Source organism: Phalacrocorax carbo, chromosome 3 (assembly GCF_963921805.1).
Source record: "Phalacrocorax carbo chromosome 3, bPhaCar2.1, whole genome shotgun sequence".
Classification (NCBI taxonomy): domain Eukaryota; kingdom Metazoa; phylum Chordata; class Aves; order Suliformes; family Phalacrocoracidae; genus Phalacrocorax; species Phalacrocorax carbo.
The window spans coordinates 15,743,720-15,767,270 of record NC_087515.1 but is presented as its reverse complement, the minus strand read 5'-3'; the positions used below and the strand labels follow the sequence as shown (position 1 = coordinate 15,767,270).

Sequence of the window (23,551 nt, the reverse complement as noted above, 5' to 3'; positions counted from 1 at the left end):
GAGAGCTGGGAGGACCAGGAGCGCTTTACATGAGCTCCAGCTATGTTTTTCTAATCCGTAGACAGCCCCAGCTGGTCTGGGGGTAAGGCTGACCGTAAGTGCTAATGCCAGCACTCGGGAGAACCTTAGGTCAGGCAGTTTCTTCACAGCTATGATCTCCACCAGGCCCAAGGATGCTCAGCTAGCTATCACAGAGCTGACTGGAGCATATTACATCCATAGAGACCTAACCTGCTTTGTTGCAGGGACGAGTGAGAAAGTCTTTTCAGACCCTCCATCTAAACTCACAGTAGCATCCTCAGGGGACATACACACACAGGGCTCAGAAAGGGTCCAGACTCATCTAGGTCCAGATATTGCAGGTAGAGCCCAGCTTCCTTGTCAATCTTGGGGAAGCAGGTGTCCCTGCAGGTACTTTCCCAGATCCAAACCAGGGAAAAGCTTAAGCTGCAGAATATGCTGGAAATTGCTTAACTTTTTCCAAGCTCTGCAGCTCAGCCTTGGGGTTGGGATGAGCGGCTTGCTCTTGCCCACTCTGTTGCCTGGGATAGGGAAGGAATGATCTGTAGGCCTGGTGGTCTTGCCCAAGGAGACGCAGCCGAGGGGAATTGCCAGCCACTGCTTCCTATGGGAATAGGTGTGGCAGCCGGGGGTGCTGCTGAAGGAGCTAATCTTCAAAAGAGGCTGGGGATGCGTTTCCTCTCGCCTTTCCCCCGTTTCCATGGGAACAGCAGCAAGCAGGAGCAGCCTGCTCTGAATTTCACTGCCTACCACTCAGTCACCCCCTGCCTAATTGTCTAGGCAGACTTTGGCTCTCGAGGGTTTCAGACCCATCCTCATGTGATGGGTCCCATGACTCCAAGGAGAGCTCACCAGTGGCAGAGCAAGGCAAAAAGGCACAAGCCTAGAGCTGCCAGGATTTCTGTAGCAGCACTGTATGCCATTGCACGCACACTAATAGACAGTTGCAAATAGTTTGCGTATGTACATGTATTTCTGCATTGTATAGTGCTAGGGACTCCTGGAGGAAGTGACCTCAGCTAGACCAAAAGGGCCCCGGGGGTGAGCACCCTCCAGGAACAGCTCTGGTTTTCTCTCAAAGACAGGAATGTCACCCAAAAAGAGAAAAGCAGAAGGGTGGAGAGGGAAAAGAGGTGATATGAGTTTATGTCTTTATATTTAATAGCCCATGGTGGCTTCTTCTCCAGAGAATTTGACTATTCACTTTTGAATTCATGTTAACTTTGGACTTGTAGATGCTGAGTGCATTCTGTGTCAAGGAGTTCTGCAGCACACCCACAGACTCAAGGAGCAGCTTCCTTTGGTGTGCCCATTTTGGGCTTGTTATCCACTAGGATTAACCTTTGGGAAGCAGGTTGTGCCATCTTTGTGTAGCCACCCACACAGAGCCCTGCAATTTATCCTCCACCACTGATTCAGTAGCTACTGGTGAGCCAGAAGTAGAGGGGGTTTTATCAGGCATCTTGGGTGTTGGGCCTGGTAGCAGGTTTTCAGTGTCTTGGAGACAACACTGCCCCAAACACATCACCACTGTACTATATTTGAGCTGAGAAGTCACAAAGGGGTCCTGTACCCTGCTCTGTCCAAACTGAAGTTGTACAAGTTCTCGGCCACTTTCTGCGGGAAACAGGCACGTGGCAGGTTTTGACCCTCAGATAGGAACCAGAGCACATGGCTAATAACATGTTACAAAGAGCACAGGGACCCCTGAGAATGGGAGAAATAAGGCTATATGATGCATAGGCCTTTTGGAAATTGAAGCAAGACAGCCAATGTCCAAACTGTGTTCTGTGTCACCTTCAGAGTGAGAACCCAGCAGTCCTAATTATAACACACTGCCCAACCACTCAGCCCTCCTTCTCTTGAGGGCAAGAGACAAAAATATCTTTGCTCTAATATGTCCAAATCCCCCTCAGTTATTCCTGCAGTATTTGGGATGCTCTACTGGAAGATCATGTTGGAGAGCAGGACATCTGGTAGGGGGGCATTTCTGAGGTGAAAAAATGGCTGAAAGAAGCAGGGAGGCTTTTAAGAAGAGATGGCAACTGAAATAGTAGTGGTTCCCTTACTGGGATATCAATAGGTTTGCTCTCCAGATACCCTGTATCTGCCACCCTGCAGAAACATTCATATCTGTCCCAAGCAGACATAAAGCGCTAGGTCATATTAGCAGTATTTGTTCACTTTCCATAATGCATCAAGCCAGAAAAGGTGTCAGACTTCTGCCTCTGGTAATTACAGAAAATAGCCTTTTCATTCCTGTAAGTGTTTTTAGTTGTTACCCGTGCAGTAAATTTGCATTCAGTTTCTGGAAAAATGTTGACAGAGGCTGCATTTTAAACCAGTGGCCATATATACCTATCCTGTGCTGGTATTTGTAGCCTAAATATAAAACTGGATTTTTCAGCATCATGTGTATATATACATATATATGTTATATGTACATATAAAATAACTTGGGTTTAGGTTTATTTTGTCCAATAGGCCAAGTGTGATCAAAACTTAGTCTTTTGTTCCAAAGCAATCAATGATTCCTAGCAGTCTGCTGCTTTTTGTCTCTTAAGAAGATGTATAGCAGAGAATCCCCTTGTGTTAATTTTTTCTAAGCAGGATTTTCTAAGCTTGGAAACTAACGCCTATTAAATTTGGAAATTTCAAGGATATTTTGTGCTGGCTGCCTGAGCCTTCCAGAATGCATCACTCAGTTAAATTGCTTCTCATTAATGCAACAAGGCGAGTGTGGGTGAGGGAACGTGCCTCTTGTTCTAGTTAAACAACATCCCTTTGCCACTGCTGGTCGGCGGTGTTGACTGCGTGAGTGCCGTTTACCTCCACAATCATTGTCCTCAAGAAAATCTGTGCCATTAGTTACGTTTTCCTCTGCTACACTCAGACTTCATGTCTACTGGGAGGAGATCCAGGTGTGCCCTTTTTTATTCTGGGAAGGAAACCCGTAGGGGTCACTAATTTGTGACTGGGGCACTAGTTTCTGTTTAGCATCAATAGACAGGGGTTGACACCTCCATGGGCAGGATGCCAGCAGTCCACAAACACACAAAGTCTGAAACCTCATGAAGTAGGTGGGTTTGTAGCTCCTGCTCTGGGGTGTGTTTCACAGATGGGAATTGCTGTTGTTGGAAACTCTTTGATCCCTGCTCTCATCCTTCCCTTTCCAACAGGCTGCCAGCATGCTGTTTGCTTATTTTCCATCCAGCCCCATGAGAGTCTATTTCTTCATCAGCACAATTATTTGTGAAGCTCCGCAGAGGTTTCTGGCTTGGATTAAATTGCTTTCCTCTCTTCAGCAGCCCAGCAGGCTACCCAGGGCCCTCCCTCACATCCCACCTAGAAATGAAAAGTGGATTCAGAGCTGCCCAGATGCTGTTTGACAGTCCTCAGGACATCTTGTCTGATATAACTCTGGAGCAGCAGCGACCACCCCAAGTGCCTGGAAACTGAGCCAAATCCTCCCTTGGTTCTGCCTGAGCTTTTTGACCCTTCACCCCAGAAAAGAATAAGGCACAGAAACAAAGAGCTCACAGAATTTAGCCTATCCCTAGTTACAGTCCAGGGAGTCACCTCCCTAACAGCGGAAAGTAGGTTTCTGTTGCAATTTGCCTTCCCCGCGCTGAGCAGTTGGAGCTGAGACATCCCAGTCTGGGGGAGCATCCCCTCATCACCCAACTCTCCCTAAACACCCAGGCAGGTGGGGGAAATGAAGTCGTTCTGGGGAAGGGGCTAAAAGCCCACTGCACAACTGTCTGCATTACTTAGGGGCCGTCAGCCAGGCCGGGGCTAGTGGTGAGGACAATGTGGCTGTGATCCCACTTTGAGGAATGGCTGCAATCCCAACTTCAGTGCATTCAGTGCACCAGGAGCAGCTGTTACCTGGGCAACACAGACTCATTCATCACTTATTCACTGCACCGGGGCTCCTCTGTCCCCAGGAATGGCTACCTGCCCTCTGTGTGCCCTGTGCTCCTGCTCAGCACCTGAATATTTCAGACAGCTTGCTCACCCCTGCCTCCCCTCCCTACCACCCAGAGCCAGCCATCCTGCGCAGCCCTCTCTCCTAACCCCTACCTGGGCTCCTCACTTGCTTTACAGTAGTGTGGCTTCGCCAGGCCTGTTCCCAAATCACTCTGATGCAAGCGTGGGGAGACACAAACTCTAATTCAGTCTGGCAGCTGGGAGGTTTAACTCTCCTGAGAGCAGAGCTGAGCTTGCATGAGTAATACCTCTGGCAGCACTGCACAGCTTGTTAGGCACCAGCAGAGTAGCCACTCGGAGCACTGTTAGGAGGCTAGTGGGGGGCTGCAGGGCTACAGTGAGAGGCTGGGGTGAAGCAGGAAGCAACTCAAGCAGAAGCAACTCAAAAGTGGAAGTTAACCCATCCTCCTTTCTAATGGCCATCAGGTCCAGAGTGGTGATGCTGAAGCCCTGGATGCAGCGTTACCAGCATCTGTCCTGTGCTCTCTGGCAAGGTGAGCTGGAGGATAGTTGGGTGAGTTGAAGTTTTTGTTCTGTCTTGCATAGTCCTGCCAGATAAACTGTACTTAGGGAGTCATGAATAAATGATTGCCCGACGATGGAGCACGGCCTTCCACAGCTATTCCAGGGGGCGGGAGGAGTGCTCTTCGTTAAAGTGGCATGGCCAGACAGAGGTTATCAGAGCTACCCTCTGGAAGTGAGTCTGCCTCTCCACTAGCTATAAAGGGAGCCCCAGGTGACAAGATTTGTCACCTAGGGCACAGTTTCACCATCTATTTAAGCATGGTTTTATTATCAGTTCTCCAAGGCCATCTGCCATCCCCTCCCCATTCATAACCACATCTGCCATCTCCTTTGGGAGAGCTCTGAGCACACACAGCTGCACACACAGAGACACACACACATAAATAAATGCATACTGAGGCCTTATCAGCCATGCATTTGCCCAGATGCGAGCAGAGAGCATTGCTGCTGCAGCCATTTAGCTGACAGGGGTTACACAGGGAGGATCTAATTTAGAATAAAATTTTGTTAAAATATCTGGGGGTTTTGTTCATTTTATAAGTTTTATTTTATAAGTTGAGGATTTTTAGTACATCTTTATATTGATCACGTTTTCTTTGTGGAAGTGAAAGCTGTGGCCAAGAGCGGAGTGAGTTAGGTGTCATCCCCACTCAAAGAAATAATTAATCCTCCTTTTCCGACTTCCTACACATCATACACACATATACACACAGCGAATGACAGAAGGAGCTAGAAACTGCCCTGTCCACCGTGGGACTCTGGACAACAGTGAGAAATGCATGTCCTTCTCAGAGAGGGCATTAGCTGGGCAACTTGCCGACCACCTACCACTATATTTTTGTCTATACAAATCCGCTCTGCTCCAGGTTGTGTCACCATATTGACACGATGGGTCCCGCAATGTTAGGGAAGTGCACAGCAGAAGGACGAGAGGCATCCAACATGGCCTGCAAGGAGGAAAACTCCAACTGGGAATAAGCCTTTGCTGCAAAAGCAAGCAGGTGCCCGGAGTAGCATCCTTGGAGAGGTTCCAAGCGACCCTGTGATTTCAGCCAGACTTACCACAAGAGGGCAGCCAGCGTTTTCTGTGCCTTTTACCCCAGAAAACGGGTACCCGGGGACGACCCGCTTTGCACTGGTTTGTTAGAAAGCTCAGCCTCGCTTCTGGGCACGCTCCCATCACACGTGGCTTCTGGGCTGAGCTCCCTGAGCTGGACTGAAGTCCCAGGCAGAGGTCTGGGTTACTGCTGGGGTGCCCAGAGACATCTCTGGGGTGGAAAATGAAGTTGACGCTTACTCAGATGGCAGTCTGGCACCTTTCTGCTGGGCTCAGGACTCCTGCTGCCGGGGACAGAGGGGAAAGGACAGCCTCCTCAGAAACTGGGCAGCCCAGTGCTTGCGTGTGACCAAAGCTGTGCGGTGAATAGTCTGCATGGGGGAAATCCAGCACTGGTCACATTGTCTGGTGTGAATTACTATGGCAATAACTGCTTTTAACAATTTCAGGTAACCTATGTTGCTTAAACGTGGAGGACCACATCTGGCAATCAAAGTGCCATTATTTTTCCTCAGTGCAGGTACAGACTGGGCATAATCTCCCTTTCTCCACCTCTCTTAGCCTCATTTCACTTATCTCACCCATTTAACAGCTTGAGGAACAGTGGAGAAGATGCTGGTGCCAGGCCCAGGCTGCAATTGATGTAGGCAGAGCTTGGGTTCAAGACGTTGGGTACAGAGACCTGGGATTCACTTAGGAAATTAGAGGGGGCCGTACCTGGGGACAGGATATTATCAGGAACAGTACCGGGGGTCATGGGTTGCCTGGGGAGTCCCTCCCATGTCCATGCTCTGCTCTGATGCTCTTGGTGCCCAACGTGGTAGGAGAGCCTTTCTGAGCCAAGTTTCTTGCCAGAGAGCTTATTTTGAGCAGCTCTGGGTTCCTCCGAGTGGCATGTGTTGACACTGACCTCTAGTGGGAATAGATCCCTGTCTCTATTTTCCCCTGCAATTTTAACCATTTTAAGTGACACATCTTAAAGAGTACTGGAGAAGGCCCAGAATTAGAGTTTCAATTTTAAAATCCTCAGAAGCAAGTCAAACATCAAGATTGGCTTCACATTATATTTAAATGTTTTTACTCCCTCCACCACTTCGTTCCAATTCATTATATATAATATATATATAAAATATATGCATGTGCATGTGTATATGTGTATGCTTATGTATATGTATATGTACAACCCTGTATTTAAAGCCTCTGAAAATAATGTAAGTCCAATACCCGCATGGCTAGGCAGAAAAGTTCTGCGACAGGAAGACAGCATGAAATGGAGCCCAAGCCTTGTTGCATGAGCAACAGAAGGCAAATAACAAAGTAGAGTGGCCAAGTTCATCTTCCAGACTTTCCAGCCAAATTGTCTGAAGGGGTAGTAGAAGTACACCCAGCCAGAAGAGACATGGCATGGAGGTGGTGCCTGAGCTGGGTATTAGTGGGTGTAGTTGGAAGGTCAGAGTGCAGAGTGGCTGGGTCTCGGTGCCTGGGTGGCATAGCTGATTTTAATGGGGAGTGCCTGGTCTCCACAGGTCAGCTGCAGCCAACTGCTTCAACACAGCCCTGGGAGAACATGAGCCAGATCAAGAAAGTTCAAGGCTCACCTCAGGGAAGCTGCAAGATCACTAGGTCCAGCTCAGTGTGCATAAGCAGCAGAGGAAGGCCACCTCCAGGGGATGCCTGGCAGCCAGATGTGTAGGCAGCTTGCTGTGGACTGGACTGTAGAGTCCCAAGTGGTGGAGCTTGAGTTGCCTCCCTGCAGAGCTGGTCCAGGGCTGATTAGCTCAGGCTCTGTGCTTTGGCTGAACCACTCTTGGACCTGTGCTAGTCCTGGAAGCAGGCTCCACACCTGTGCCACAACTGGAACAGGATGTCACAAGGCAATCAAGGGGTGACTGCCACGTGCTGCAAAGCCAAGCAGCAGCTAGTTCACAGAAAAGTGAAATCTTTGTGCATCACCACACAGGTTTGTGCTGTTTTGATCAACATGGATTTCTCCCAATACCTGATTTCATCCACGCAAACGTCTATAGGAAATCTTTCCATGATGGAACTGCATCTATAGCACCATCTAGTATGTTACTAAAGAAAACGGCAAAGGCAGTTTGGAAGGTATTTGATAGGTAACCTAGCAGCAGTTGGGTACAGAAAGCTGAAAGTGTAAAATTCTGGGTGGGGTTCAGGAACATCAGCTGCAGATGCACATGGAGCTGGGATGCAGCCACCATAAGGGTGTGAGAGGGAGTTACACGAATATATGGCCCAGATCCCTGCCCTGTGTTGGACAGAGCTGATAAGATGTAGGAGAAGCTCCTTTCCCTTAGCAATTGTAGTCTTGCAGCCAGGCAGTGCTAGGGACACAATTGGAGATACAGAAACAGATCCTGAGCGTAGGAGGAAAAACTTGTGACTGGAAGTTGTTGATGCCAACAGACTTCCCCTGCCTGCCTCCTGCTGCCCTCTCACCCCAAAACCTTCTTCCTGCCTGGTCAGAAGCACTTTTCGTGGGTAACTCGCCTGCAGCAAGTCTGTGGTTAAAGGCCTGGCGGCCAGTGCTGAGGAGTGACGCAAACCCGAAGCAGCAGCTGCAGCGCAAGAGGGGGAAGTCATTGGCGCTTTGCATGTGGTTTGTGTGAACTTGGCCCCATACCCACCACCACGCTCTGCCCAGGTGAGCTCCCTTGCAAATGTGTGGCACCAAGAGATCCTTCCCCTCCTGCTGGGCTGAACTGGAAAGATGGGTGCCCTGAGGAGGCAGAGAGGCACATCAAGCAATAAAAGCAACAAGTGAAACTGATTTTAAAGGGTCAGAACTATCTAGGTTGTCTTCTGAGGAAAGCCCACTGCTTGGGACACTGGAAAGTAACTAGATAAAGTCTCCGCAGATCCATGAGAAACACAACTGGATAGTTTTGATGTTGGAAGGAGAGCACTGAAATGCAGCCTGGTCAGTGATTCAAAGGCTGGGCCTTCGTTTGAACTTCTATGTTCAGTTTTGATCTCTGTGTCCTGGCTGCTCTTGTGCAAGCCCCGGCAGCTACTTAGGAAGGTGGTGGGAAGTGGCTGGACCGAGTGACTTGCACAGCCAACTGTAGTGACCGCCTGGCCTTTCCCATACAGGCCAGACAAGGCAGGACCGACAAGAAGGTTTCTCAGTGGGTGAGACAGGTTAAACCATGCACACGGGAAAAGCAAAGGTCTTGTTCACACCTATCTCTGCTACCAGTAAGTGACATCCACCATATCATTTCTCATAGAGCCTGCAGCATCGGCAAGCACCTGCACACCGCCTGGGTTGACACGGTCCCTCTCCCACCCCTGGCAAACCTTCCTGCTATTTAAAGAACCCAGACAAACAGGGCAGGGGAGGAGGCTGGTCTGGGACACACCGGCAGGTACTGCCCCGGCTTAGGGAAACACGGTGCGGCCACCTTCCCCCGCGCACCCCAGGCTGCCGGCCTTCGCCCACGCGTGGCGTGCCCACGGGTGGGTTTTCTCCCTCCTAGTCCTCCTGCGAACAAAGCGGGCGGGGAGAGGAAGCCCTCCGTTTCGGGGTGCCGGGGCGGGGCGGCGGCGGGGGGAATCCCGGGCAGGCGGAGTCGGGCGCGGCTGAGTCAGTGCGGGCAGGGGCAGGAGGAGGAGGAGGAGGAGGAGGAGGAGCTGCCGCCGCGGCGCCTTAGCCTCCGCGCCGGCCGCCGCTCGCTGGCTTTCCGGCCATGAGCCCGCCGGGGCCGGGGCCGGGGTCCGGGTCGGGGCCGGGGCGGGCGGGCGGCGGGCGCTGAGCGATGTCGCGGGCGGCGGGCGGCGAGTGCCGCAAGGAGGCGGCGGGCTGGGAGGGCGAGGACGGGCAGTGCGACTCGGGCATCGAGTCGCTGCGCTCGCTGCCGGGCGGGAGGGAGACCCCCGCTACCGCCACCGAGGTCTCCCCGGCCGCCGAGACCCTTGCCGAGACCGCCGCCGCCGAGGAGCGGCTCGACTCCAGCTACGGCTCCGGCGCCCTTCCCGAGTCTCTGCCCGGGCTGCCGGCCGCCTGCCGCCCCGAGGAGCCGCCGCCGCCCGAGGGGCTCAGCCGGCAGCAGCTGGAGGCGCTCACCTACCTTTCGGAGGACGGAGACACGTGAGTGACGGCAGCCCCTGCCCTCCCCGGGGGGCGGCTTGCGAGCGCCGGGCCCCCCACCCCACCCCGCCCCTCTGGCCCCGGGCTTGGCCTCTGGCTGTGTGCCGGTGGCGCGGAGCCGGAGCCGGGAGATAAGCCGGTCTTTACCTTCAGTGGTCCCTAGCCCTGTCCCGAAAAGCACACGTTCAGCCCGGCTGTGAAGGACTCCTGGATCCCCTGCCCTGAGAGCCTCCCGCCTTGCTTTGCTGCACACGGATGCTTGGCACCCTGGCATGGGTTTGGGTGGGTGACTAGTGGGGCAGCTGAGCCAGCTCCAGCAGAGTGAGCACAGAGAGGTACCCTGGGCAACATGGCATAGAACAGGCCCGCTGTAGGAAGCCAACTTCCACTGGCTACAGGGCTGCTAGCAACTATGTGGTTTTTTGGGGCGCAAATCAAGCCCCCCCCCCCCCCCCGGCTGTCTCTTCCCCAGAGAATGCAACATTTCCTCCCCGATGGGGAAGGCTCGGCTGCGTGAGATAGTGCGTAAGCAAGACCCGAAATGAGATTGGCTATGCAGGGCAAGACCTTGAGACGGCAGTGTTAGAGCCACAGATGCTGCTCAACTGAGCAACCCAAGAACTCTTTGTTCTCAGGTGGAAATTGCCTTGCTTTGCCAGCCCGCCTGCACAGTTGCAGCTTTCAGCACACTTGTGACGCACGCCCCACTACGCTACGGGGCTGCCCTCCTGAGCCTCTGTGATAGAGATGAGTGTTTCTCTTAATGGGGGGGGGGGGGGGGGGGGCTTCCCACATCTGTAATGCCATCTCAAGGGCAGAGGCATCACACCGGAGGTATTTGGTTTGGCTTCTGGTAACTGCCTTCAGCTAATCGCAGCTCTTTCCTGTTGTATGTTCCTTCAATGGAAGGTTTTCACCGTGAGCACACAGGCGGAGCATGAGCAAAGTGTGCCTGCAGCTGAGAAAGGCAAAGCTTTGCCCCAAACCCAGGCTGGAGTTTAATACTGAGTAATGGTGCAAGAGGAAGAGAAACTAAGAGACACTAACACGAGCAAGTAAATGTCTTCAGTAGTGGGAGCAGCAAGGAGGCTCTGTCCTTGCCTGGCAGAGCACATCTGGTCCTGAGGCTGAAGAACAGCTGGGAGCCAGCCCAAGTGTTTACTTCCCAGTTAGGAAGGAGCCTGTGCATCTGCTAATTAGTTCATTAACGCTCACTGTGGGATCTGCTCTGAGGATTGGCTGGAAGTCTAGCGGCAAGCAAGGTTAGACTACACACAGCCTCCCACACGCCCCAGCTGGGCGTGTGGATAGTACTTTCTAGTCCTGTCCTATCTACGGGCTGGCTCTGGGGTTCCTCGGCATGGAGGAGCTTCACTACCTTTACCAACTGTAACACTAGAGCCAAGGTGCCCACAGAGAGAGCCAGGGGTCTTTTAAGCAGATCTGTGGAAGTAATGCCTCTTTCTGAGGCCCCTGGACTAGTCCATTGCAGTGTGCCCAGGGTTCCCTGCTTGCTTTTCTTTAGTGAGTCCAGTAGATGCAGCTGCTTGGAGATGCTTTTGCTGCTTGTGGCTGTCTTGTAAGGTGGCTGAGCTCTCTGCTTGTCAGACTTGCTTGGCCAGAGCCTAACACAAGCATCTCATTAACTAGGGAAACATTAAGCGGTGGTGCCTTGGTTACTGTAGGCAGGAGAGCGCTCCAAATGGTTGCAGTTGCTATTCTGTTTTCTCTCACTCACAGTGCAGTTCAGAACAGGAAATCTGTAAAGAGCGAGGGAGGGTGAAAAAACTCTGCAGATGCTGCAGCTCATACAGCTCCAGGCTGGCCACGTCTGTGCAGGAGCTGGCTTTCCTGGGATCTGCTCCCAGCACTGGGAAAAAACCCTGTTCTTGTGGTTAGAGTGGCGAGGCTGTGGATTTCTGCCTTTGCTATTCCTATCTCTCCTCCTGACCTTGCTGGAGAGGTAGGCGGCATTTATATTTAGAAATGCTGAACATCCACCACTCGGTCAATGCAAATGGGGACTGCTGGGGACTTCGAGGGCACAGCGACTCATTGAACTGCCATCGGTTTTGCATGCAAAAACAAGATGGGGCTGATAGTGATGCTAAAGTCTATGGAGCAATTGCTCATCTGGTGACAGAAGGTCCCCAGAGAAAAGGGATCAGATGGCCACAGGCTTCATCCCTTTCATCCAGCCAGACAAACCCATCCACTTTTTTCATCTCCATCAGTGGCGCATTTTCTTGTGTGCCTTGCCTGACTGTCTGCCACAAAACAGCTCCAGGCTGAGAATTAAAATTATACTACCATTGTATTTCAGAAGACTTGGGCAACAACATTTTCCTGTAATTGTAATTCTGAAAATACAAAGAGCTGAGGGGTTTTGGCCAAGTACTTCCTATTTCCCCATATGCCCCGGCTGGTACCGAGTAGAGAGGAGCACTGGGCTCATATAGAGATAGCTGGCAAAAGTCTTGGCTGTCCATCTGGTAGAAGTCTTGGCTGTCTGTAGCTCCCCTGGGCTTGCCCACCCGAGCTGCCTCAAGGTGCATCTGTGAGGGGGCTGTGTTTGTCAGCCTGCATCTGTGAGGGGGCTGTGTTTGTCAGCCTGCTGCTTGGGGAAGTGCATGAGGTGGAGGCAGAGGTGAGGAGCATGTGCTTGGGCGATTGGAGCATCAGCAGGATCTTCCTTGAATACCTTCCTGCCTGCCTCTGTGGGAGACGAGTGTTAACGCAGGCAGGGTGAAGCAAGGAGGCTAAAACTGGCTCTTCCCATGCTCAAAATGAGAAGGGGTCCCGCTGCTTGAGGAAGGAAATTGTCCAACAGGGGAGTGTGGGTGTGACAGCCAGTGAAATGTGTGGGTGCCATCTTCCAAGAATCATTTGCCCAAGCATCAGCTCCCTCCACACCTCCTCAGTGCCGCTGGCAGTCCCTCTGCTTTGGGGAAGTCAGAGCTGCAGTAATCAGGCACCAGTACATCAGTCCCCAAGAGAGAACGGCAGAGCTGGCATGGCAGGAGAGGTCAAGGATGAGGAACAGGGTGACAGGCAGAAGATGGTGGGTGCACTTAGGGCGGTGATATGTATCCTGCTTATTCTGCAGCCAGGTAGAGAACAAGCCCTGTGTGCTCAAGCATTCTCCTCTAAGCATCCATGTTTGCCTTGTGAACCAAGCAGTCTCTTCCATGTAAACCAGCTCCTTTTCTGCTGAATTGAGTCCTGATGGGACTAGTCAGCATGGTAGTGAAGAGTGGGGCTTTCCAGCTGCAGACATGGCTAGCTCTGAGCAGGCTGCAGGCAGCTTTATCACTGTGGCCCAACCTCTGGACAAGCTCAACCTTTGTTAGGATTCACTGAGGGAACTCCCTCCTTCCCTGCCTTGCCAGGCATATGCATGAGTCCAGTGTCCTGGGAAAGGGGTGGGTGTGGGACTAGCTCCTTCGAGGTGGGATGAGGTGTGATGGGATCACCCCTTGGGTACCAGCATAAGGGAAAACCTCCTCATTTGCTTGGACTTATGGCAGTAGTTGGAGGCGCTCACCTACCAGAGCTGGACGCTGCCAACTCTGGAGAGGCAGGGTTGATTCATCAGTGTGAGAAATTAGGCTGAGCTTCCTCTTCCTAGGACTACATATTGTGTCCTAAACTTAAAAACATGTTTCCCTTTCTGCCCATGCTGGCCCTTGGGCCACACAGTTTATGCTGTCAGTACCTGATGTCATGATGATGGGCCCCTGGGGCAGCTGTGCAGTCTTGCTCTGGGCCCTCTGGCTGTGCCGTGCTGGGCTGCGAAAGTCTGAGGGCTGCGCCTCCGCAGGAGGCCGTCTTCTGCACGGGGCTCCATATGCAAAGCAGCGTGGCTACTCTGCGGGGGTGAAGGTCGGGGGTCCCCAGCTCAATCATCGGAGAGAGATCTTGGCCTCCTTCAGATGGAAAATGGGACTGAGCAGTTTTGGTTGGGTGCGTGTTTCGAGGAGGGAGGGGAGCGGAGGAAGCCTGACTTCCTCCTTCCACCAGAGACAAGTGCTGCCCTGTCTGCTGATAAGAAATCACGTGCCAGTGAGTTGTGGGCTGAAATGCTTTAACAAGGGCTCAGGGACAGTTAATCGAGTAATAATGGGGCCCCATGGGAGCTGATGTTCTGAGCCTTGCTCTGTGTGATGGTAGCAAAGGGGCCTTCCCTGCTGAGCCCTTGCCTGTGTGGGTAGGCATTGAGCGTGAAGGCTTATCTAGCTGCTTCTAACCATCCACTGGCATGTGCCAGTCGTAACCCTCCCATCTAGTGTAGCCCTGTACTAGAGATCTTTCCTGTGCAGGGGAACAGAGGTTGTCCCCATTGAGGCTGCCTGCTCCGGTGTGGCTGCTTGCTTGGTGCTGCTGAATGGGGTGTTGCTGAACCCCCGTACCTCTGGATCCCAGCACTTGTGCCTGGGGGAATGCTCAGTGTGTGACAGCAACGGGAAACCACCGTGAAAGAAGAAAAAAGAAGCAGAGGACTGGAGAGACACAGTTTTAGAAGAAGGATTAAAGAAGTCTGATGCAGAGAGCACACTTGGTTGCTGGTTGGGCTGGGAGTCCCCTTGCTCATCTGGGCTGGCCTGTGGCTGGCTGCCCAGCAGTGGGATGGCCATAGTTAATGGGAAGCAGGGATGCCCTTGGTTTTTCCAGGGGGGCTTTGGAAAGCTTCTTGCCCAATTGCCAGTGGAGTTCGAGTCCATCCTGGGTTGCTCCCTAGCACATTGCCATTGTGGAGCACAGAAGAAAATGAGTCCTAATGTGGGGCTGGCCAGGGGGAGCAGGGAACCTGCTGTGTCCAGCTCCCCCTGCCTGGACTCTCAGCTCTTTCTGTGTATATGCTCGGGAGTTTGGTGAGCAGAGGAGGCTTGGTGCCCCTCCAAGCGAGGGCAGGCAGCTCTGCACAGGCTCCTTTAAGATGCTCCAGAAGTTGCTGGCTGCCACAGGGGTCACACATGTACAACTTTAGTGTGAGGTGGGTAAGTCCTGGCAGCCCTCTGAGATTGTGCAGGCAAGAAGATTTTTATTTTTTTTTTTCTCCCCTTGTTTGGATGACTTCAGCCTGGTCTGGAGGAAGTTTCTTCAGACTTTCCGCCTGCACAGGTTTGCCTTGGAGCTGGGGAGAGGCACAGGGGACTTCAGCACAGAGGAAGGGAAAGAATGGCTGGAAATTTCCATGTCCTGGAATGCAGAAGCCTGATGCCTGGCTGTAACAGATGAGTTGAGGTGGGGTGGGCTTCAAGTCCTTGCACCCTGCAGGCAGGCTTGGCTGCTGCTGGGAAAGGGTTGAGCTCAGCTGAGTTAACAAAGTAAGTTTTGATTTTTGTTGGTTTGGTTTTTTTTAATGCAATGTGGATAAAAGAGGAGTCAGATGTGACTGTAGGAAGAGAGGCTGTGGGGTCTGAGCTATGAGAGTGGTTACTGGGCACCTCTCCGTGAGCTGCACAGGATGTTCTCTGCACCCCAGAGATGGGAAGCCCCTCTGACTGGGGCAGATGCAGGGCTGAAGGGAGGCCCTGAGACATCCTAAACCTATGGCTGGTGCTTCATTAAAAGAAAATCATGAGGCAGCAAGGATATGTGTGTGGAGCTGTAAATGATTGTTAGGGTGTGTTGTACTGGCTCTGGCAAAGTCCAGTCACTGTCCTCTTGCAAAAGGGTGCTCTGACCTAAAGATATCTCTGTCTGTCCAGAAACTGTAGAATGTGTTTTCCTCTTCATGAGCAAGAATGGGAATTTGCTCCATTTGAAATGGAGTTGCCATGGCCAATGGACCTTGCAGGATGTTTTCTGCTTTTATTGCAATCATTCACCTGGCTTCTTGGCCTGTGTCTGTGAAACAGCTCCATCTGCCTGGGATGGGCTGACCTGCTTTCAGGCTTGGCTCACCCCTGCAGTGATGGTAGTGCAGGACAGACGCCTTTTTTTGCAGGAGGCAGTACACATGCATCTGATATGTAGTGTTTCTGCAATCTAGGACCCACTGCCTGCTCAGAAATGGAGCAAAATGCTCAAACGTTTGGGTGCAGAGTCTAGCCAATGTAAGGCCAGGGGTGCAGTACATGGGTGAATGGGAGCACTTTTACCTCCCCACCTCCTTTTCCCCCACCTCACTGAAAAATGAGGAGCCTGCAGCCCTCTCCATTGCCAGTCAGCCTCCAGCAGGCTTGATCCACCAGCACCTGTACCAGACCCTCTACAGAGCACCACAGGAAGGATGGAGGCTGTCTCCCCTGCCTGCCCATCACTTCCCACCCCTCCCTTTGGCCCCAGGAGCAGCAGGCTGGGAAGCAGCTGCTGCCCAGGCTGGAGATCAGGGAGGCTGAACCCAATGGCTGAAGGGGCTTTGCCCAGGGAAGGGGAGGAGAAACCTGTTAAACAGGAGACCCAGGAGAGGAGCAGAGGATATAGGGATGAATCCTCAGCTGGCTGGGATCTACTGCTACCCTGGAGCTGCCAGAGGGCAGCTGGCACAGTTTTATGGAGTTGGGCAGCATCACGTTGGTATGCGGGGAAGAAGGGAGCCAGGCTGGGCTGGCAGAAGGCTCCAGGGCAGGACAGAGCTGTGCTTGCTGAGCCTGCTGGCAGAGGTTCATGCTGATGGCTGAGGAAGCGGTTAGCAGTGCAGGTTATGGGGCTGGAACAGGAGAGCACAGTAAGCGTGGAATTCCCCTGCTGTTTTCCTCCTCCCTCGCTCTCCTCTCTTGCTGCTGGGGCCATTTCCTCCCCTGAACAAGTTTCTCTTGTGTGAATTGTTTGCATGATTTCCTACTGCTCTGCTCAGCCAAAATCAGGAGCCAGGAGCAAACTGTTCCTGCTACAGACAGGGACCTTATCTAGAGAGGGAGAAAATTTTGTCAAAGCAAATTCTACTGAATGCTGGACCGCTTGTCCTAGGTGCTTCTGGGGTGAGATGGTGAAGGGAGAGGCTGCTTTGAGGACAAGGTGTCTTGCTCCATAGATGGGGGATCTGCATGTAGAATGAAAGGGGCATCAGCCGCTTTTCTACAGGGAGGGAAAAGGGCAGCTGGAGAAACGGTGGGCTTCATCAGTTCTGCTTGTGTGTCAGAGCTGGGTGTCACCCTTAACCGTACTCCTTGCCTCCAGTTGCAGGCATCCTCAGGCACAGATGCTTTTCCTACCAGGCACTTGAGGTCACTCGGAAGCCTGGGAGATGGACAGCACTGTGGAAACGGGTATTCTTCCGTGCCTAAACTAGGACTGCCTTGGGCATGGCAGCGCTGTGTGTTCAGACCCGGTGACATCCCCAGGGTCGGCCCTGACCCTTCTGCTCCAGGATTGTTATCTCTCTGGTGATAGGTAGACCACCCTGTGCCAGGGGTACCCTGTGCCTGTGGCACCTTTGCAATTCAGGGTACTAATGAGTTCCCTTGTGCCAGGATGGAGCTGGTGAGCAAATGGAGAAGCTGAGAATGAGCCCGGTAGTCTGTCCTACTGGGCTGGCCACAATTCCCCTCCGCAGAGGTCCTCCATCCCCTGCCCTTTCCAAAAGTCCCTGCTGAGAACCATTCCCATGGCTGCAGGCAGGCGCATGGGGAGGGGGGAGCAGGGAAGCAGGGTAAGGCAGAGGAAAGGCATACAGACAGCTGAGGGAAGAGCAAGGGTGCGAGTGTGGCAGGGTGGAGGGCTTGTTCTGGCAAAGGTATGGGGCTGTGGCTGGCTGAGGAGGGGTGGCTGGCAGCCAGTGGGTATCTCCCCGTCACCGTGCCCTGGCTCTTGGGGCTCAGCTGTGAGTGCTGCGTGCCAGCGTGCAGCGGCCTGTCGGCAGCTGGACCACATGGCTGCCATGGCAGAGAGAGGTGTGCTTGTAGCCTTGGCAGAAGAAAGCAGAGATTGGCACGATATCTGCACCTCAGGTCTCCTGGGTGTAGGAGGTTTCCCAGGTTAACAGGAGGCAATCCCAATTCCTGGTTGGCATCGCTGCCTGTGGCACAGAGTGCCTCCGTGCGCATGCACTCCTGGTAGGTTTGTCCCAGCCCAGTGGCCTCCCCATGATTCCTCTGAGTAGCTTAAGGCTCTTGCAGCCATTTCAGGAAGTTGAGGGCTGGCAATGAGGAAAGGGGGGAACGAATGCAGAAATGAAAGCACAGGAGGAGGAGGGTGGAGAAGAGGGAGGGGGAGAAAGCAGTCCTTCAATATGGGCACATCCCATCTTCAATGTGAAAGTCTGCGCTCCAGCCAGGTAGGGATGGTCACCCCCATCACCTCTGCAGCATAGCTGCCCAAACTTGTTCAGCATCAGCTGAGCCCAGTGTGGCTCCACTGCCTCATTGAGCTGCAAAGCCACCCAAGCCAGGAAGAGCAAGGTGCTGGTGGTGGCAGAGGGCTGCCCTGGGGTTTCCACCTCCCCTGGGTGACTGCCCCACTTGCCCCCGCGTGACAGTGTGGCATGGCGTGGGTTGTGGCAGGGGGGCTAGGGGGATTCCTGGGGCCGTGGTGGCTGGCTGCGGGGGGCATGACTGCGGGTGCTGCTCTCTCCCCTGGGAGCCCACCGAGGCTCTGGAAAGTGAAAGCAGCAGAGGTTTAAAGTTCAAGCTGAATTGCCTTGGAAAGTCCCCTGTCTGTGCAGTCTTATCTCTGCTGTACCTGAAAAAGGCAGATCCTGTGGCCTCCTCCTGTATGTGGCGCCTGGGAGTAGGTCTGGAGAAACAGGGGCTGTCCCTGCAAGTGGGCAAAGGACACCTCGGTGCAGGTGCCTGCCGCAGGGACCGGGGTTCTGGCGCAAAACCCAGCAGGGAATCTCCCTGCCCACATCATACCCGGGCTGGGGCCAGCAAGAGCCTGCCAAGGGGAGGGGTATTCTTCTTGCAGCTGGTCCCCCAGCTCTGCCCCTTGCTCCTGCCCCCAGCTAGCCTGGCTGGGGCCCCTTGGCTGTGCCCATGCCCTGTGGTCCCTGAGGGCTGTTGGACCCTGCCCGTGGAGCCACTTGGCCCCAGCTTGCAGCCCCCTCCCCTGCTCCAGGCAGCACCAGCGGCAAGGGGGCACCCCATGGCTGTGCAGAGGCAAATGTAGCTGGCCTCTCCTTCCAGCGGGGAATTCCCCGCCACGTTGTGACCTGGGGCTTCCCCAGGGATGCAGCCTCTCCTGTCAGCCTCTCCCCTAGCGGCATGGCAGAGAGGAACCAGCCTTCTTTTGCCACCAAAAATGGGGCTCATCTGAGGGTACATGGGGTCCCAGGTGCTGGCTTCACCCTCAAGGCAGTGCTTGGCAGGAGGCAAAGAAAGGACATTTTGGGGGCTGGCCTCTGGGCTCCTCGGTGCACCTGTGTTGTCCTGCTTCCCCCAGCAAGAAGTCAGCCCCAGCCCTGCTTCTTTGCTGCAATACTTTAGGGCCAGGTCTTGCCTTCCTGCCTGCAGAGGAACGCTGTCCATCCCCCACATGGCAGGTGGCATCCCAAAGCTGGGCTGTCTGGCAAGCAGGTTGTCTTTCCAAGGCTGGCACAGCTCTCACTCTCCATCCCTTGTCCTTGCCTGCCTCCGCCAAGCAGTGTAGGCGGCAAGAGCCCACTTAGAGCCCAGCCTTTGGTTCAAAGCTGATCTCTGGTGGAGATAAAAGCCACCCAGGGGCCCCAGCATGGGTGGCGAGGAGGTAGCAGGAGGCTCAGCATGCTCTGCAGAGCACGAGCTGCTGCTTGCTCCTTGCTGCTGCCTGCTATGGCCAGGGCTAGCCTGGGGGCTGCCCTGCAGCAGGGGGCTGGTCCCTCTGCACAGGGGGGCCCGGGGGCACAGCAGGTCGGTGGAGGGGACTGGAAATTCCCCCTCAGCTCTGCCTCCATCGTGCTCTCACTTCTGTTCTGACTGCACCAGGGACCGGCATCAGACACATCTGGAAATAAAACCTCTCCTTAGGCAGCCTGGAGTCCCCCAGCCTGGCCACCCCATGGCCATGGGGGCCATGGTCCTGAGGATGTGGGCTCCCTGCTGGCCACCAAGCTCCAACAGCCACACCTCCAGTGTCCTCCTGCGCCAGTGGGCTGCATGCCAGCCCTGCCGCAGCAGTGCCGAAAGGGAAGGATGTGGGGGAGAGAAGAGGAAATTGGTGTGGGCCAGCAGATCGGCTGGCACGGGGACTGTGCCACGCAGGTGATCTTGGACTGGTGCCAGACTCCTGCCCGGCTTTGGCTGGCTGCCTTTGTGGAGGGGAAAGCAGAAGTGCGATGCACAGCCGGCAGTGGGGAACTGGAATTCCCCAGGCAGCTGCCAGAGCCCATATCTCCCTCTGCAGCCACCAAACCCGGTCCTTGGGCTCTGCGAAATACATGCCAGGCTCTTCAGACCTGCCCCAGTCGGAGGCCCAGCTTTGGGCAGGGCTGGGTCCAAGCTCTACACATGCTGTGAGGTCCCCTGTGGCGCTTTGCGGGGACAGGAGAGTCTGTTACCTGTGGGGATCAGAGTGAAGGACTGCCCTGGGGAGCCTCAGGCCATGCTCCTGCCTTGCCCTGCTGCTAAGCTTCCCCAGGGAGAGGGCAAGATGGAGGAGCTCTGAGCTGGTGGGAAGGGGTGGCAGCTTGGGGTGCCAGGGAGGTTATTCCTCCATGCAGCAGTGGAGGGTCTCTGTTCCTGAGCATGGCGCTCGGGACTAATTTTTGGTTTTCTTTTTCTTTTCTCCCCATTCCCTTTATCCCCTTTTGTAGGTTGGTTCACCTGGCCATTATCCATTGTGTCCCAGCTGTGGCACTCTGCTGCATTGCTCAGCTGCCCAGGGAGGTGCTGGAGATCCAAAATGATCTTTTCCAGGTATGCAGATGTGATAGGCAGAAGATGGGAGGAAGGCAGGTGCCACAGGCTGCTCCCTGGATAGATGCCCAGTCCATCTGCCCTTTCCCCAGGACCACCCACCTGATTCCTCCAGAGCGTGGTCAAGGTCCCATGTGAGCAGCCCCTTTTTGGGGAGGAGGAGAAGTATGTAGGAGATACCCTGAGAGAGAGGTGTGACAGCTCCCAGCACCAAAGGGTTGAAGGGGTCCTTTATGAGGCCCCAGGACATTGCAGACATCCCTGGAGGGTGGAGCAGGCTTGAACGTGGCTGTGGTAGATAACCTGGGAGAGTGAGATCTGCCCCCAGGGGTGATCCTTGAGCTGGGGTACGGAGGGGAGCAGCAAATTGTTTGCACACCACCCTCCCAGTGTCAGCCATGCTTAACCCTGGGACAGGGACAGGCTCCTGTGTGGCAGCCTGCCCGTGCAACCAGGCTGGCTCCTGTAGGCTGGCGTGGCTCATCACGCTTGGTGTCCTGCAGGGCATCCCCCCGCTTTTTTAATTTCTGTTCCTACCTCCCCTCTAGACCCCACTCCACCTCGCTGTGTACCTGGAGCAGCCCAGCGTGATCCAGGCACTGATCCACAAGGGAGTCAATCCCGGACTGCAGGACCGCAATGGAAACACACCACTGCACCTGGCCTGTGAGCAGCAGCGCCTGCAGTGCGCCCAGGAGCTGCTGCGGGGCACAGCCCTGACAGGGGGCACAGCCCTGACAGGGGGCACAGCCCTGACAGAGGGCACAGCCCAGCCTCACGGGCACCACCAGGACCTGCAGCTCCAGAACTGGCAAGGTGAGACCTGGGGGCAGCCTGGTGCAGAGCTGGTGGCCGGGTTGGGGCAGAGACTCTGCGTTGTGTATGCTGGGATCCGGGAGCACAGCAGAGCAGGCACAGGCTGGTCTTGGTGTGCCTCTGGGTGGCCTGGGCTGACTGTGGCGCTCTCTCCTGCCTCCCCATCCCAGGCTTGGCCTGTCTCCACATCAGCACCTTGAAGGGGAACATCCCAATGATGTCTCTGCTGCTGGAGAGTGGTGCCAACATCGATGTTCGGGTAAGGTGTGATATTGGAGTAAGGCTGGGCACAGTGCATGGCTCCCTTGGGCACTCCCTCTGGCCTTGGGGCAGGCACTGCTGTGGGTCTTGGAGGCACTGAATTTTGAGGGAACAGAGAGAAACAGTCCTTAAGGGGCTGTTGGGTGCTGTGACAGCAGTCAGGGTGGGGACTGCTCCCTCTGCACCCTGTCAAGGGGGTGCAGGTGGGTGCTGCAGGGTCCATTTGAGGGGACCCTGCACCCATGCCTTTGTGGTCTGCGGGTTGCAGGAGGGCACAAGCGGGAAGACCCCATTGCACCTGGCCGTGGAGTGCCACAACCGCAGGGCTGTCCAGTTTCTGCTGCGCAATGGGGCGTACGTGGATGCCCAGATGTACAACGGGTGCACCCCGCTCCATCTGGCCGTGGGCCGCAAGGATGCTGCCATTGCTGCCATCCTCTCACACTCTGGGGCTGACACCCTGCTGAGGAACATGGAGAATGAGACAGCTCAGGACTTGGCTGATGGCAACGACGACGTGAGTTTGCGTATGGGGAGGCCTGTGGAAGTATGTTGGGGGGTGCAGGAGTCTGATGATTTGGGGGGACCTCCTAGGAGGAGTCCCTAGCCGTGCCGGTCCTCCCCTACAGAGTGCAGGTGTTGGCTCTGGGAGTGCATGCAGTGACTGCATATTGCCTCGAGCCCTAGGGAAAGCCCAGCCAGGGTTTCTCAGCACATCCCCAGGGAGGTGGGAGGCTGCAGAGCTGGAGGGCAGTTCTAGGCCCCTACCCCAGCCCCAGTGGAAACACAATCCTGGATCCTTATGCCTCTGCACCATTGGCCTTTACAGCTCCTCGCCTTGCTGCCCTTCGATGACCTGAAGATCTCGGGGAAGCCTGTTGTGTGTTCTGAATGAGTGGCTGGACTCCTTTGGCCCATCAGGCTGCCTTCTTCCTCTGCGCTGTTGCTCTGCTACCTGCTGGGACCCTGCCTGCCTGCAGTTCAGTGGGAGCAGAGCCACTTTGGGAGACATTATCACCCCCTTCTCCCATTGGAAAAGTTTTGTTAGCCTCAGACTGCCTTCTCAGATGGAAGAAGGTGGCACTACGAACACTACAGAGGGGAGGCTTTTATTATGTACGCCCTGCAGCAGGACTGACTTTCCCTTCCCTGCTGTGGGTCTGATTTGTGGGGGTCTTGGCTTACACAGCAAAGGAGCAGGAGAGGGCTCCTTTTCACACTGTACGGTGGATGGAGCATCCTCTGGCACCCCCAAAGATGTCAGAGTAAGTGTGGGGTGAGGAGAGTTAACATACACTCTAATAAACATTTGTTCTTGCTGCGGGCACCTGAGGTCTTGTGTGATCTAACCCACCTCACTCCCCTGCAGCAGCAGGAGGCCGAGCATTACCCTGGGCACCCAGCGCTCATGAGGGCTGCAGGGGCTTCCCCAGCCCACCTGCTCCCTTGGGTCCTGCTCCCTTCCTCGTGCGGCGGAAGGTGAGCAGGAGCCATGGGGGTTCTCCACTTGCAGAGCCTTACCAGTGCTCAGGGCTGAGGCTGGCACTCTGTTCCCATGCTGTCCTGCTGAGTGTCTGGCATTGGGGCTGAAGACTGAGCATAGGAGGTGCCAGAAGACCAGGTCATGGATCCCTGCTTCTGCTATGGTGCCTGATGTCTCAGTGCCTTACTGTGCCATGATTTCCTCTTCTGCAAAGAGGACAGAAAGATTCTGCCCCATCTCCTGGCTTGGGAGGTTGTTAAAAAACTTAGTGTATGGCTCTTCCCTGGGTTTTAGATTCCCCCAGGCTGAAAGTGGAGGAGAGGGGCAGGGTTATTTCCAGCTCCCTTCTGTGTTCAGCTCGCCACCCTTCCCTGCCCCCTCTCCAAGCCCGAGGAGCACATGCGACACATTAGGGAAGCAGTAAGGAAGGTGCTGTGGGAACAGAGACACCCGAGCATGCCTGACCCCTCCTCAGCCAGGGGAAGTTCTCCACTTGCTGCCTTGGAGCAGCT

At 54.6% G+C, this 23,551-nt stretch overlaps 1 protein-coding gene across 2 annotated transcripts; it reads left to right on the top strand.

Moving 5' to 3' along the window:
• Positions 1-9,252: 9,252 nt before the first annotated feature.
• NFKBIE (NFKB inhibitor epsilon) lies at positions 9,253-22,883 on the top strand. 2 transcript variants are annotated; one of them, XM_064445994.1, is made up of 7 exons: positions 9,253-9,704; positions 20,377-20,479; positions 21,028-21,202; positions 21,239-21,295; positions 21,466-21,554; positions 21,825-22,073; positions 22,386-22,883. In XM_064445994.1, the coding sequence occupies exons 1-7, from the start codon at positions 9,373-9,375 to the stop codon at positions 22,449-22,451; spliced, it is 1,071 nt and encodes a 356-aa protein (XP_064302064.1). In that variant the 5' UTR covers positions 9,253-9,372; the 3' UTR covers positions 22,452-22,883. The 2 variants fall into 2 exon arrangements, with proteins under 2 accessions (XP_064302064.1, XP_064302063.1); XM_064445993.1 differs by having other exon boundaries at positions 21,028-21,295.
• Positions 22,884-23,551: the final 668 nt, after the last annotated feature.